Here is a 16182-nt window from a genome sequence, read left to right as displayed (position 1 = left end):
GCCACCCCCCAGAACGTTTTAGTCCAGAGCAAATGCTAAAAGCAGGGTTTGTAATTGTCTGAATTATGAAGGTTTCTCCCAAATGGAAATGCATTCCCCCTGAACACTATTTCCAAGCCCTTACCACCTGTAATAGAATAGGCCTGGTAGAATAGTTCAATAACATATTATGCATGCATTCACTTATGCTATGATCTCCACCTGGATGCTTAAAAAGAAGTATTGTTTTCTTAAGAAAAACTGATAGTAGAAACATTCATCTGTGTTGAAAGGGCAATGCTATTATTCTGCCCTGTGTTGCTTTGTATCTTGTGAACTGAATCTATTTCAGGTTCCACTGAAAATACACAATAAGTCTCTTGACTGAACTGCTAGAAATTCAGGCAGCCCCAGTTCAGACACATGCTGTGCTCTCGCACCATTTTCCTTGTATATTTATAAACTTGAAATGTTAAGAGGTCTTTCTTCTTAAAACTGCTTGGAAAGCACTATTATCTTGCAGCAAGTGGATAGCTGCCCTGATCCCAAATATGTAGGTATGCTCACACCTTTGATGGACTTCATCCTGCAAAGCTTTTATTTCATTTTATCTTCACTAGGTATGCTGGTGACTACATCCTAAATCATGCCCTATTTATTGTACACTGGCATCTGTTTGACTGTCATTGGAAGGATTTGGAGGTTTAACTGCCTACTTGTTGCTCATCTGGCATAGGCCTTTGAAAATCCCCCACACTTGTGTATCTGTTGGTGGATTAATCAATTGCCTGCCTGCCAACAGCCTCTCTGCTAGAGTTTCACACTCCCTTCTTTGCTTCTTGCCTCTGGTTTTGGGGCACTTTGTTGACTCCACTCTGCCAATGTGAGCATTATTCATCTGCCCCAAAAGAGGCCACAGACCTCAGCACATAGGAAAGAACAGAGGCGATGGAGCCACCCAAACAGTAACAGGTCCTGTCAGGCAACACTGTAACACTTAAAAACCACAGTATTTCAGCTTCCAGATGAATATTTTTTTTAAAATCTCTTTTCTAGTACTCAATTCTTCAATGATAACAAAAATGGAAACACTGCGGAAAGCTGTCATTTTTAATGAAAAACTTAGTTCAAATGAAACTTCACATCTTTAGCATGCAGCTTCAGTTAAAAAATGTCAACTGATTCTTCGGCACTGCTAACTTTTGGGATGAAGCTAAGCCAACCTAACAGCTTGCCATCATCCAAAGGGAACATTTACTCTCCTTCTTTCTCTTTCCTTCCCCTATCTAGGTACTCGGCTGACTAATAACCTGGCAGAAAATTAATCCAGCATAGGAAAAGTGAAATATGCCTTTACTAAACCAATCCCCTCTGGATAATTTTGTTGATTGTGTTTAGGTATAGGTATCACAGTATTTAATATATAGACAGGGAATAACATTTAACATGTATATTTCCCACCCTTCCATTGTTTGTTTGATCTCAAAGTTATTAAGACAATTGGTACTGCTTTAGTTTCTTCCCAACATTAAATCACACCGCTCATTTGAATTTACAAGCAGTCTGTATTTGAACAAACAACATCTATGTTCCCTACAGGTTACAAGAAGCTAAAGAACAACTGAAGCACAAAAGTCTTCTACAGCTGTCCTCTGATTAATCAAATATAGGCTGTCAAGCATATTAATGTCTACTGGATTATAACCACGCAGTGGTATACAGTATACACATATACCATGTAGTGATATATGAATTTTGGTGCAACTTTTGCCAAGGTGAGAAACGTTAGGCTGCCTTCTATTTTGCTGAACCAAAACAAAGAAAAGCAATGATTTTTGTCATCGATGCTTTGATTGCTGTGAGTGATCAAAACAGAGAAGGAAGGTTGTCATTGTGTTGTTGACTTTACTACTGTATTACAGTAACCAAAATCCTAAAGTATATGGATAATTAAGTAGCTTCTCCAAAAGATGTAACAGATAGATAAATTGTGTATACCTTGTGCTTAAGAACAGAACTAACCTTTAAAAACTTCAAGTTCTCATTCTGATAGACATAAGCATGACATGTCAGAAAAGTAAGCACAAAACAAGGGCTATTTAGGGTAAGTCTGTGATCTGACACTACAAATCATTTGGTGGCAATCTCACTACTTCTTCTGACTACTCAGTCCCACCGCTGACAGGTTCCACTGGTGTTAAGCCACATGAGTTTCCTGATCTGATTTAAAGTTTGGTTTGATGGACAGTTGGATTTACACAACTGAGGGCATGGGAGAGAAACAGGAATGAGTGGCTTGGACTGCCTTCAAACTCCACAAAGCAACATTGTTGCTAAATGCTTCATATTGTCACACAACAGCCTGTTCCATGTGCCATGGTCCACAGAAGGACCAAAACAAAGAGTAAGACTGACCCACAATGAATATTAGTACCTCCTTGCTAGAACTGCAGCACTGGTAAGACTGCCTGCCTAACTGGCTTTAATATCACTTTAGCCATATTGTTTAATGCTTATTATTTACAAACACGGCCCTAAATGTGCTTTCAGCTAAGTTATATATTTCCCAGGTCTACAAGCTTGCTTAAGTCCTTAGATTAGGGAGGGATCCTACATATGCCTCCATGTAGGAAGGCATGCAAGAGAACAGATTGTTAGCTCTGGAAATGAAGTTTTGTGGTCACAAAAAAAAACCCAAAACCCAAACCAATCATGTTAGTAGCCCTGTGAGTACTTCCACATATTATTGTATGTTGTAACTTTTTTGAAAGACACGTGCATAGAATTCTCAAGACTTGAGACAGATAACCTGCAACATCAAGAATGTGGGCCCTATATACAGGTAAAATTTATATTTAAAATTGCAAATGTGCAAATAGAAAAGAAACAGCTATTATAGGCAGAACATGTTATGAGACATCTACAGAGAAAACATGAAGAAATCCTCCATGTACTCCTATCTATGACAAAAATTAGCGTTATCTCAGTCTAAGAAAACTTTTAAGGAATTTCTTACAAGTCAAATGTAAGTGTTATAACAGCTAAGTTACATTAGGGTTTTAAACTTTGTGACTACAGATCACAGGGAACAAGTACTAGAGTCAGAATACGAATCTCAACTTTCCTGGCCTACCCATTTTTCTCCATTCCACTTTTTATTCCCCATTCTTCTTTTGTTCTAAGCTCCTAAATCCTTGGCAGATGCCACAGAAATGACTAGAAAGAACTGACATGCCATCGAGAATTTGTTACTCAGCATATCTCAAGTGTGTCAGTGCCACCACTGCCAGCTCAGTTTGCCCTTCATGCCAATGGAAGCACGAGCCTTCCCCTGAAAAAGGCTAGATATTAACCCAGGACACAATGTCTAGCAGAATTCCAAGAATAAAAAGGCCAAAATGGGAACTAAAAAACAATCCATGTGTTACTTGCTGGCTACCTGGGATACACTAGACACAGAAAGTCACAAGGTCTTGTCTTGTCCTGGATAGGATGAGAGTAGCTGGGCAGAAAATAGAAAAAGAGTAAGGCAGCAATCTTTTTCAAGTGCTGGCAGTAAGCAAATGCCTTCTCTCTCTCTTTCTTCTCCTTAGTTCTCAGACCCTGCCTGCAAGCCCTAGATGCTACAGGGTTAGGAAATGGTGAGGGGGGGCAGGAGGAACTGAGCAGCCCTCAGAAGCTAGCACAGAGAACACTCTATGCCTGATAATGCTAGAAATAATGTGTTTTAAAAAGTTTAATTTCCCTACAATGAAAACAGTCTTTTCTCCTATATGCCCTCCCAGCAAGATTTTCCCTCATTAAATATTTTTTGCCAGTAAAAAGATACGGCCAAATTATTATTTTTAAACATTTAGATAACCTTACCTACTTCCTGTTTTAGGTATTTCTTTCCATAGAACTGGCAAGAAAATCTTTAGAAAGTAGAGGTTGGAAAGGATCCTAAAAGCAGACAAAGAAAAGGACACTTGTAACCAACAATACAGACACAAAAAGAGCAAAGAGGCTAATACGTCTTCAGTTCTTGCACACTGCAAAGGAACATACATGATATTCTGCACAGTCCTGGAAGCTCACAAGCGCAAGAATGGCTCCTACAACTGAACTATAGAAGTGAAGCCTAGTTCTTTTCAGCAGTGGCTCGTAGTGGCAATCTCTAAAGTAAGAAGTGACAGTCATGACCCAAATACAGAACAGTATTGCTTATTTTTTAATTTTTGCTTTGTTTGCAAGTATTAGTCTTAGGCAGTTTTTATGTACTATTTGAAATAGGTGCAATATCTACCACAAAGTAATCTCTCCTGTTTAGAAAAATTAGATTTTTATTAACTTTAGCTAAGTTCTTTTAGCAAAGAAAAAGTATGCAATCCTGTTAAACAGTTCTGTGATTGCTTCTTGGGCTGCCTTAGATCTCTCGGAATTTATTAGATACACAGAAGAAAAACAGGACATACCTTATATAACACTGCCTGTTACACAGCCATCTTCAGATCAATTTCTGCAATTCAACAGTAGCATTAGCAGAATGAGCACTTGAGTAAAAACCACACGGAAAGGCTTTTACTCTAAAACATTACCCATTAACAAATTTGTATGCACGGAAATCTGCACCAATTCCTGTAACGCTACGTACCAGTAAGAAATAACATGTGAACATTCCTTATAGTATTTTTTTTTTCCAACACTTCTAAAACTCCAGGCCTGGATCTGCAGTTTGTAAAGCTTTTGACAGCCTCTGATTTATAGCTCTACGCTCTGCACTGACCATATCAACTAGATGATTTTAACAGTATGGTATCCAGGCAGGAGGTGGGTGGGAAGGAAAGCTGTAAGACAACAGCAGTAAAATATAAAGATTCATTCCACCACCTTGTGGGTAACTACTGAAACAGCAATTTTCAGTAGCATCTTATCATTTGTAACCTAGACACATATTCATCTATCAAATTTCACACAGAGATTTCTGCTATATGAGTCAAAAAATCTATGCAATTAACTCAAAGTTGATTTAAGTAATATGGTCTGTTTTGTCTTTCCAATTCCACAGAAACTTAAGAATATGTCTACTCTTGATGCTTATCAGTATCAGTAATCAATTACTCAAGGTTGGTGCACTCTGTTGAAGTGTGAAGAATGTCTTAACAGTGCACAGAAAAAAAAAAGGTAGCTAACTAGGGTTTAAATTTAAAATAAAAGTTTCTCCAGGACTGTCCCCGTGACAAGCCTACTGATACTATTCTAATTTAAAAACAATTGTACAATTGCTCCTCAATACGTTTGTCAGAATATTGTTATACGAAACTTTAATTTTCTCTTGTTATTTGATTATATACCTTTGAAGACAGGACGAGGTCTAAAGCTGGTTGCTTAAGTATAAGTTACTGACTTCAAGATACTTTCTGTGCTGCTTTTCCTGATAATTAACTTGCAACAATCCTATGGGATCAGTTGCAGAAGTCTTTTTTGACTCCTTAAGAGCATCTTAGCCCAGTGTCATAGCTCTTCAAAAGTCAACAGCAAATTTCTTTCCAGCAGGGAAATGGAAAGCACAGCCACAGGCGAAGATGACAATAGACATACGAGGAAGCTTTATAAGCAAAATACAGTCCTCATACATCAACTAAATCAAGGGCAGATTCAGGGCCACATTTATCAGAGCAGAGACTAGGACCTGCACAGCTCGGTGATTTACCTATAAAGCTTTGATTATATAGGAGAGGAATTTATGTCATACCTGATGGAGAAACATTTCAAACCCCTAGAATTATGCCACATTATACAGTGTATAAGCAGCTTCCCTATTATTCAAGTCTTTGTTTTGGACAAGCATTTTTCAGAATTATACATCCTTACTGAGCTTACCTTTGATAAACAGCACAGTCTAGAAACAATGTGGACACACAGACAAGATGAACAGTGAAATTTGAGTGTTGCCATACTACCAGTAAAGAGAATTTTCACTGTTCCACCTGCTGACTCCCGTAAAGTGTCTGGGAACTGCTCTGCCTTCCTGACTAAAATCCAAACAAAAATTTCTTTTCCTTGTTAAAATTCAACAGTTACTGTTTTCAAGAAGCACAATTTGTTTTCATAACTAGGTGAGCTATTTTCTCAGTTACTGATGTAAAGGGAATTTGTAGCAGGATTTCAATATATCAGATTAGCTTTTTACCCATCTTTTACCTCTAAAGAATTAGCCATTTTATAGATTTATCACCATCCTGCTTTTAATTTCCTTCACTCCCAACCTACCATGCCAATATTACAGGGTTCCTCTCACCTCCCTCGCCCCCACATTCCCCAAGGCAATATGAAGACTAGATCAGGACAGACAATGAATATTCTCACTCTAAAATAAATAACAAAGAAAATAAAATAATTTCAAAGTAGTTTACTTGTTGACCTGTAGGAAGAGCGAGGATACAATGAACTGAATCAAATTTTAAATTCACACGTTCCTTTCGATAGGTCAAATCTTTTCTTTTTAAAGTTATTTCTCCTTTCACACTTAAGCTTTTCTCTTTCAGACAAGTCAGGTGACTAGATTAAGCTACCATCCTAGATGCTGACAAACATTTTGACAACTCCAAAACAGGAGCAAATTGCAGCACAGAGATAATAAATGCTGAAGTGTGGAGATCTGTGTATTTGCATCATTGTTACTTAGTGATTATGCAAATGAGATCCATAATCCAAGGAAAGGAATTGCATTAGGATCATTAGTCAACTGAACAATATTCATATACTTAGAATAAATTTACTTTACATCTAGATGTCAATAACTTTTTTTTTTCCCCCTTCAATCTGCCCTTCATGTGCTGTGTGGCATTGTATGTTTAACTGATAACTGCCCTCTCCCTCAAAAGCATACCTTTGTCCAGGAAATTTTAATGAAGAGACAAAAGCTTCGATTTTTCCAATGGAACCTGAAGTTGTGTACATTGATTCTCAAATCTCTTCTACTTGTTTCTTATATTAAGATTTCTCTTGAAGTGATCAGTCCACTGGCATCTATTCCAAATTAACTCTTCACACTCAGGTTCAACTAAATGCAACTTTAAGCTGTTGAAAGAATTATTTTGTCAAACAGATGTTAGCTAGTTTCAAAAAGTCAGTTTTCACTTTTAAAATTAAATCCTTTTCATTTTATTTTTAAATACTGAGTGACCCGAGATCCCCTTATATAAGTAATCCTTGTTGTCAACCAAAGACCAAGATTAGGATATACCTAGTGTAATCACTATGTTACTCTATTACAACAAAAGCATATTTACAGCCAGCAATCAAATAAAAATACTGGTACCTTGATTGTTAAGCTGAAATACTTAATTTATCCCTTCCTTCAACTTCACAATTAATCCCCTCTAAAACTATTTAATCTCTCACTACTAAAACACTCCCTATTCAGTGTCCATAATGAACCAAACCTTCTAGACTCTACAAGTGTTGAGGAAAATGGTTAAACATGATGGTGAAAGGTGTAAAGTTGTTTTGATAGGAATAATTTAAATTAACCCAGGAAACACAGAACTTCACATCTTTGAGGGTTTTCTTCCTTTTGGGGGGAAGAGGGAGGTATTTCAGATTTCTTATTGTGGAAGAACCACAGAACAGCTGGGGTTGGAAGATATTTCTTGAAATTGCACAGTCCAACCACAGTCAGCTAGAGCAGGTTGTCCAAGACCATGTCAACTCAGGTTATTAATATCTACAAGGATGGAGATTCCACAATCTGAGTGTTTTTAAGAGTGTTGAGGGGTGATGGTGGTATTTTCTTCTTTTAAAAGTTCACTTAAGTAGTTTGAAGTGGCTGGCTTATTGTAATTCTGTAGAGAACAACTGGTAGTATTAAACTTAATGAATATAGGGTCCTTTTAAGAGGAAAATGTCTGAATAAAAATCTAATTAAAATTCCATTGAAAGAGATCCTAAAAATCCCTCTGAACAGTTAACAGCAAAAGGGACCTAGCTCATGGAATAAATCAGTAAAGAAGCTGATCGTATTTTCAAAATACAACATTTCAGCAAATGAAGACTTACTAGTCTCCAGATTGGACAGAAATTCAATGAAATCTTAGTCTCCAGATTGGACAGAAATTCAATGAAATCTATCAAAGTAAAATACTCCCTGAAAAAAGCCCACACTTAAGTGGAAATGATAGCACCACCCTGTGAAGAACCACTTATATCCATTATCTATTCCAAAAGTTCTTCTTTTTCTCTTTTTCTTTTTTAAAGCATTAGATGGTTCTAAAATTATAAGCAAAAGCATATTAACATGTTTTTACATGAAACACTTTGATTTTATTATCATTTTCTGCTACTATCCTTTAAAATGGTTACTAAGTTGAGACAGATCTACATTGAGGAAGAACATACTGTTCTTTACCTAGGAAGCAACTGAGCATGCTGGGGGAGGGAGGCCATGACAGAAAGGACTGAGAAAGTTTCAGAAAGGAGGCTACAGCTCAAACAAGAGACTGAGAAAACCAAGTTGCAAGGATTAAACACCCATCCACGCCTCGTAAAAAAAAAAAAAATAATAAAAAAATGCTTCTGAAGAGCCAGAGAAACCTATGATGAGCCAGAAAGCAATGGAGCAACTGAAGCAAAGTAAGGACCTAGGCCTGACCTAAACGCTTGGAGTTCTAATTAGCAAGCTAGTATTCCATGTATATTCAGTAAAACTTGGCCTTTGAGACAGCAAAAACTTCTGGGAGCTCATTGTGAGGAAAGGTCTAGGAAGATTTCAACAGTTTGGCCACCTTGTGTGCTCAGTAATACTGAAACTCTATAGCTTCATAGAAACAGTCTTGAAGGTATGGGAAATCACTTTGTTGCCAGTTTAAAAAAAAAAAAAGCCAAAATCTTCAGAAAAGCTCTTTCACTTTGCATTGCAGCACCTGGTTGAAATTCCTCACTAAAGACTGTCTGAAAATGCACTCTACCCCAACATCATCTCATTCCTATAGATCACCTAAACAGGATGTAATTCTGCAGTTGTTCTTATGCTGGACATATACATAGGGACAAGACCCCTCCTTGTCCCTTAACTCCCTCAGCCAGCACGTCAAGAAGATGCACCAGCTTAAGGAAAAGAGCAGAAAGGGAACAGGAAAAGAAAGTTGCCAAAGTTGGAAAGCAAAGCCTAGGTACAGCCAACGGCATTTGCAGCTGGAGAGAATGCAGCAATGCAAAAGGCTGGATAAAAAACAAGAGCGAAGACAGGGGACATGGTAAAAAGAAATGGAACACTTGAGGGAAGCACAGGACAAGCACTGGAAACCTATTGGTCCTGAACATCCATCTTCATTTAAGCAAGATATGGAATTCTGTAGCAAATGATGTCTCTCATGTCCTCTTGAGTACTTGATCCAAGTGACTAAGGTCATTCATTATTCTTTAGCTGGAATTTTTAGTGCCATCTACCCGTTCATATTCATCTAGGAACTCAAACTGCAAAGACATGCATTTCAAAATAAAAAAGTGTTCTATAGAACCCTACTGCTTCTTCAGACTATTTTGAATAGGAAGCTACCTCACTGAACCTAATCACATATAAAGTTAGAAAATAAAATACCTACTGTTTACAATTCAAGCCAGAAGGTTTACAAATAAAAATGAAGAATTAGAGAACTGAATCAAGCACAAGACTGAAGTCAGAAACCTGTCATCAGAACTGTTTTAAACTCCAATTCTCTTCTTCAAAATAGGCACATGGTATCATCTAAACGTGCGCTGAGAGTAGACTAAAGTGAAATCTGTTTTCAACTACGAATTAAGAGGCAGTACACAAAACTATCGCTTACATGCCAGAAACCACGCTGAAAGAAATGCTGGGCTGTAGAAAGCTCTTCTACAGTACACTAGTACTCCAATGATCTTTTTCACATAGCACCAGTGACATGTGGCGAACCAACAGCATACAATGTATTTTAGAAGTAACAACACTTAAAATCATAGCACAAATATTTGCATATAAAAATTTATTTTCCTTTTTCTTTTAAACACAGGCTTGAAATACATACAACCTAGACAGCTAATTTAGTTAATGTTTGAGCAGAGCTTTCTCAAAAATAGGCGATATCACAGAATTAAAGTTTGTACCACATATTTTCCATCATAGCAAACTGGATTAATAGCCATGTGCATACAATAAGCAATAAAATCATGCCTGCAGATGCTTTCTAAAAGTTCTGTGTTTGGCAGCTTACTTTCAAATATCTTAAGCTTTTTCGTTTTGGAGAGATCATAGGTACAGGTTAAGAGTACATTTATAGAATCCACCAGCCCTTAAGTATAACGAAAATTTAAAAATTCAGGCCTAGTTATCACGATTGCTCTACTTACTGAATAGATCTATGCAAGAATATTGCCATTTTTATTCATTGATTTTGTGTCTATAGCTGTTATCTAGCACAAAATTAAATAAAAAAACAGAAATCATTCTTCCCAAGTGAATTAAGTTGGAAAGAGCAAATTTTCACAACTAAGTATTTGCAAGGACACTTTATTTTTCATGTGAGAGCCAAAGACTGACAGCGAGAGCTCTTTGTTCACTGCTGACTGAACTCAAATCTCTTTGCTCATATAGTACTTGATCCAGACAGTTACTTATGTATGCGCCTAGTGTTAAGAACAGAACTTGTCTCAACGAAGTTCGTGCAATCATTCATACTATTAAGAACTAGGCATATACTTTAAATGTACATAAGTATCTTGCTAAACTGAATGCTAACAGTCTTCAGGAAGAGAAACTGCAACAAAAAAATTATATCAGAAGTGACTTTTAGCTTAATGACATGGCACTCTTCCAGTGGAGTAACTATACACTGAAATATGGAAAGCTAATTACTTTTATTTAAGCTTTTTGACATACAATGCTGTCTAAAAAAGCGTGCTGTTTCTCCTGGAGGAGTCTTTAAGCTACAGCAGTACAACCAAAACCATATATATGCATATGACAGGTGAATAATATTTTCCATTTTTAAAGTGCAGATTTTCATTTACAGTGTAAGTGACATTCCAAAGTAAGCATTTCCAGAAAACAATAGCCTATTTCTTTCATATGTATTCATTCTTATGTTGCTCCAGTGCAGTATTTTCTAATACTAAACAGACACGGATGAAATTACATTAGCTAAATTATGGATACTTCTTTCTTAATTTGAAGAGAATGCTGCCTAAAATAGAAAGACTTTTTAATTAGTTTCAATCAGTAACATAAGTACTTTATTTTGCAAACTGCTAGAAACACAATTACTACAACCTGTCTGTAAACCATAAACTTAGAGTGCAAATCAGATAACCACTTTATTTTAGAATGCATTTACAAGAACTCCTGACACAATAAAGGGCAGAAAAGAAAATTTCAGAGTGGGAAAACATTGTAGCAGAACTTTTAATTTTCAAACTTCAATGCTTATTTTAGAATATTGAAATCCATAGTTTTAGAAAGAAGCATAGCTTCTTAAAATGAAGTGTTTATGGCTGTAAACTTTGAAGGAAGACCTCAGATACTTTATCTTAGCTTTCTGTACAATGTCTCCATGTCGCTTCTAATCAATTTTAGGTTTAAAATTGCATACCAAAGGTCAAACCCGACAAATCCCGTCATTATCAAGATAGCGTTTGTGGTTTCTTCAACTGCAATGATGCTTGCTTCACCAACTTTTGTTGTTTTCTTGTTGCCTGGGCTTCCTGGATGGCACAACAAATCCTCTGTAAAGCAACATATTGAACGTTAGAAAATTAAAGCATGCAATCTGCAGTTTTCTTCCACTACTAAAAATAGCTAAATCAATGAACATTAAAACCTACATATGCACTGGCTAGTTTAAGTTAGATACGTAGCTTCTGATTCACACGCATAATATTCAACCCAGAAAAAGCTTCAGTGATATTGTCAATCTACTCGGATTTTTCAAGTAGTAACATTAATGATGTTATTCACACTTAACTAGATAAACCTTCCTCAGGCAGCACCCCAATACAAGTGATCTAATTTTAAACAGATAAGCAACTGACATTCCAATACTATATGCTCTGGAGGCTTTCAAGGTCAGGCCATTTAAAGATCCAGCAACAAACTCACGTCCAGTTGGCCTACACAGCTGGGAACTACAGCCTGTACTATTAACACATATACACTGTAAAACAGCAGTTTGCATTTAAATAGCCCTTCCACGTAAGTAATATTCCCTAACACAAAGGTAAGGATGCATGCCTTCTGTCTTTGCTGAATGCAATATTATGGGATCAAAGGCCTCTTAAATAAACATACTGATCAAGTACTGCAACATACTAGGCCCATTAATTGGCACATGTCAACTCTTGACACCCTCTGCTCCTGTTGCTACACATTATTTTTAGCAAAAGTTTAAATGCTGTCAGAATAAGGTCTTTCGAGGAAAATTTAGTATCAGATCAAATTAAGCAGTTTTTTCTCTTCTCAAATGGATAGAAAAGTATTGACAGCCTACAATACTAGATTCATTCTGAGGTAAAGAGCCTTAGAAGAGGACTACGTCCAGGCCAAACAACCAAGAAATTTCAATTATTATTATCTGGAAATATAAAAAAATCATTGACAATAATTAAAAGAAGATATAAATGACAGCAGGCACTTTTGAAAATATTTATAATTAAAAGCACTCTCAAACTGGTTAGTTGAAATCCACAAAAGGATAAATTAAAATAGAACCTAACAATAATTCTAGACTTAGAAACAAGTTAACTGAACAAAACAGTGCAACTAAACCAGTCATTTTTAATTCCTGAATCCAAACAATCTAATAGTCAAAAAATCCCCCACATCTCAACTGTCTAACATTAAACATATTGTACATTATGCATAAAATGTGTATACACAATATTAACATCGTGGTGTATTTCTAGTCTGAGAAAATTAATGTCAATGTGATATGTGTAAATGCCTAGGGAAAAACAAAACAAAACATACTGGGGTAGCCTAGATGGTCACTCTGATTTTACCTGAGTAATTCCAGCATGTAGTGAAAGCTGAAGTGTTTGAAATGCTTGTGATGGCTTTTCTTACGCATTTTAATAAAACTCATTTATACAACAATGAATATTAAAATAAAGGGTAAGGTAAGCTGGATGGACAAATAATAGGTATCATGTGTACCTGAAGTATTTCAAACATTTATGGATTTCTGATAACTCATGGAGGCTGGAGAAAGATTCAGAGGACTGAAGGAGGACAAACCTAAAACCCTTGTTAATTTTTTAGGGGAGACAGAAAGAATAAGAAAGCTACAGATAACCTTAACCTGATCTTAAAGACATTTGTTTCATGCACATACAAAGGGTACCACGGAAGTCTTCACAGAAGTGACAATTATTTGTGAAGCATACTTTTTTTGTGTCTTCCATCAAATTGGTATTGTTTTACAAGTGGGATCTATGCAAAGAAGCGAGATGCAAAATGAAGAGTAATACTGATAAACTCAAGAAACAGAAATCCATGGAAGATAAATGGGTTGTGTTGCACTCCAGAACAGAATAAATTTATTTTCAGCATATACGATCAGCATAAAGACTAGTAAAGAAAGGAACATGCAGTTATGCAATAACAGAAAAAAAACAGAATTAAGCACAACGAAGTATCCTTCTAGTGTGGCCTGCATGTTTTGTACAATGTTCCAGCTTTGGCCATGACACTAAGATACAGACAAACTAAAAGCATTTAAATTAGTTAACCAAAAGTGTGATCTGGAAGACATGCTCTAAGAAAAAGCTGAAGGAACTTTTTCTTTAGACAAGTTACAGTAAAGAAATAATATAGACTCTTCCAGTAGATAAAAAAAAAGTGCCTCAAAATGATAGCAATTTTTTTTCCTTCCCAGTCTAACCCATTCTTTTAGAAGACTTGATCAATTGAATAGAAACAATTTGGCCCCTGTTCTGATTCCAGCTGCTGACTTGCTGTTTACTGGACCTACAATTTCAAGTGTCCTTTGAGGATGCTGTGGATCTAATTGATTTTACTTTTGCTACCAGGGAGGTACTCTTCTCTCATCATCTGATACAAAACTACAGTAAGATGCATGGTTTCCTAGGTAAATTTTTCTATTGTTGAAATACCCTGGAATTCATATAAAATTGTTAGTTCAGCTTATGTGAGTTAGCCATGAGACCCAACCATCCACAGAACAAAAGCTCCCGAAATAAATCAGCCTCTCAGCATCAATATGAACAAACATTTAGACATAAATAGTAGAAAACCCAGAGGCGGGGAAGAATCTAAGTACGCCATTTCACACAAGGTACACTTATTGGGTTAGTCCAGTGATCCTGAAATAATGAAGAGATAGCAGAATTCAGAGGTATGTTGAATCCTAGAGACTATAGTGAACTTAATCTAATGCTTCAGGTATTTGAATTGTTTTCCTTTAATGAGTTTTAATATACAAAACATAAGACTATGCAACTTCAACCTTTAATTATTACTGCATATACTCTCTTGAATGCTTTAGACTATCTTGTCTCATCATTCTCCTGATTAAACTCATTTTTCAACATCAAAGTATGGTAAACAGTCCTCAGGCATAGCAGCCTATTCTACAGCGAGTGTCTGAACATTACCATCCTTTTATATGCTGAGCTTCAACAACTGTTAACAATAACATAAGGAAAGAAGATAAAAGGAAAAAAAAAAAAAAGAATATACCCTTGCTGTAGTTTCATCCTGAAGCTGAACTGTCTTTATGGATTCATGACCTGTACTGTCCTTCCTTTGGAACATCCTTTGATCCTGTTGCAGAAGGGAACAAAAACATACTTCGGGTGACTCACAAAACAAGAACGCAAGATCTGATACTGAAATAGCTTGAATGTCAACTTCAGGTTAGATTTCAATGTGGCCTCTGTCCAACCCAACTCATACTTTCAAGAAATCTGAAGTAAATCCTGTTTCATAGTTCCATAGTCAACAGTTAGAACCATAAATAAGTCATGAGCACATTGGAACCTCTAAATAGTGTTAAATAAAAGAAGTTTACATGCTTTTCTTACCAAAACAGTTATTTTTAAAACATTTGCTTCGTAGGAAGGACAGCGTGTAAAGTCTTCAAATAAGTAATCCCAATCTGTTGTTAAATGGCCTAAGATTTCCACTTCTTTTACATGTATCACTCTCCTGTTCACAAGAAAAAAGTTAATACTCAATTTCTCCCTGGGACTAGAGCTTTGCCAGAAAAACAAATAAAATGAAGAAAAGAAAATTTTTTGAGAAGGCATTTTCTATGTGGATTAAAAGTATCTACTCAGTCACAGTGGAACTGTATTTCCTTAATATATATTCTGAGATAATCACTTTGTCCTTAAGACTCACAGATGACCTATGACATTGCATAGTATGCACAGGCCAACTTAATCGAAACCCACCCAGCCCTCCAAATCCAAACATTTTACTAGAATTGGATACTAGAGGGTCATCAGTTAATTAAAACCAGTTCCTCAAAGCCAGACTCTACCAGATGAAGGTAATCAAACAGGTACACTGTCACAGAAGTACTACTAGACTGACAGATGATCAGTTGCTACTGTTGACAGCTAGCTGCCTCTTCAATTACTTCAAAGCTCCAATGTCAGCTAGCACACTAAGACAAAAACAAGTGGCAGTTCTGAATGGAGATAAACTAGAACTTTTATGCACGCGGAGAAAAACTGGGATAAGGAGAAAAGTACACATTTATCTGAAGTTGCAAACAACTGTATCACCTAACTATCATTACAGGACTTTTTCAATGTCTTGAAAAAACTTGTTCAGCTGCAGCATGAATTTTGAGGTGTGCTAGTTGTTATAAAACAAACACGGTGGAATGCCTCCTGTAGTCTCATTATGGATGAGCCTATCTCATTCATTCAGGCAAAGTGGAAGTTGGTGACATTCGGGATGTGGAAGTCATAATGCATGGGTTTCTTTTAATTATCTAAGTGTATTTAGAAAGTTTTGAGTCCGCAAACTGCATTTCCAAGACTAGTAATATCTTGAATTCTTAAAATTGTCTGATGAGTTTAATATTAATTTTCATACTTGTACAAAAACTTAAAGACTCCATTTAGAGTATCCTTTAATTAACAAGACTGCAAGCACGTGCAGTCTCAAAACATTGGTTTGACTGCAAATGCTTATCACAAGCTAACTTAAAAAATTAGAAAGAATATTTCCCTCCAGTA

General features: G+C 36.3%; 1 protein-coding gene across 5 annotated transcripts in view; it reads right to left on the bottom strand.

The window, feature by feature from the left end:
• Window positions 1–9954: 9954 nt before the first annotated feature.
• Window positions 9955–16182, bottom strand: part of VPS13C (vacuolar protein sorting 13 homolog C) — a 104576-nt gene continuing 98348 nt past the window's right edge. For all 5 annotated transcript variants that reach the window (XM_049811841.1, XM_049811842.1, XM_049811844.1 and 2 more), the window contains 3 exons: window positions 15016–15139; window positions 14672–14755; window positions 9955–11700 (listed from right to left, as the gene is read on the bottom strand). In XM_049811841.1, coding sequence (XP_049667798.1) covers window positions 11599–11700; window positions 14672–14755; window positions 15016–15139 — 310 coding nt within the window. In that variant the 3' untranslated portion in view covers window positions 9955–11598. The remainder of the gene's footprint in view (window positions 11701–14671; window positions 14756–15015; window positions 15140–16182) is intronic.

Source organism: Accipiter gentilis, chromosome 10 (assembly GCF_929443795.1).
Source record: "Accipiter gentilis chromosome 10, bAccGen1.1, whole genome shotgun sequence".
Classification (NCBI taxonomy): domain Eukaryota; kingdom Metazoa; phylum Chordata; class Aves; order Accipitriformes; family Accipitridae; genus Astur; species Astur gentilis.
Note: the sequence above shows the minus strand (reverse complement) of the source record. Positions and strands in the feature narration are given on the sequence as shown.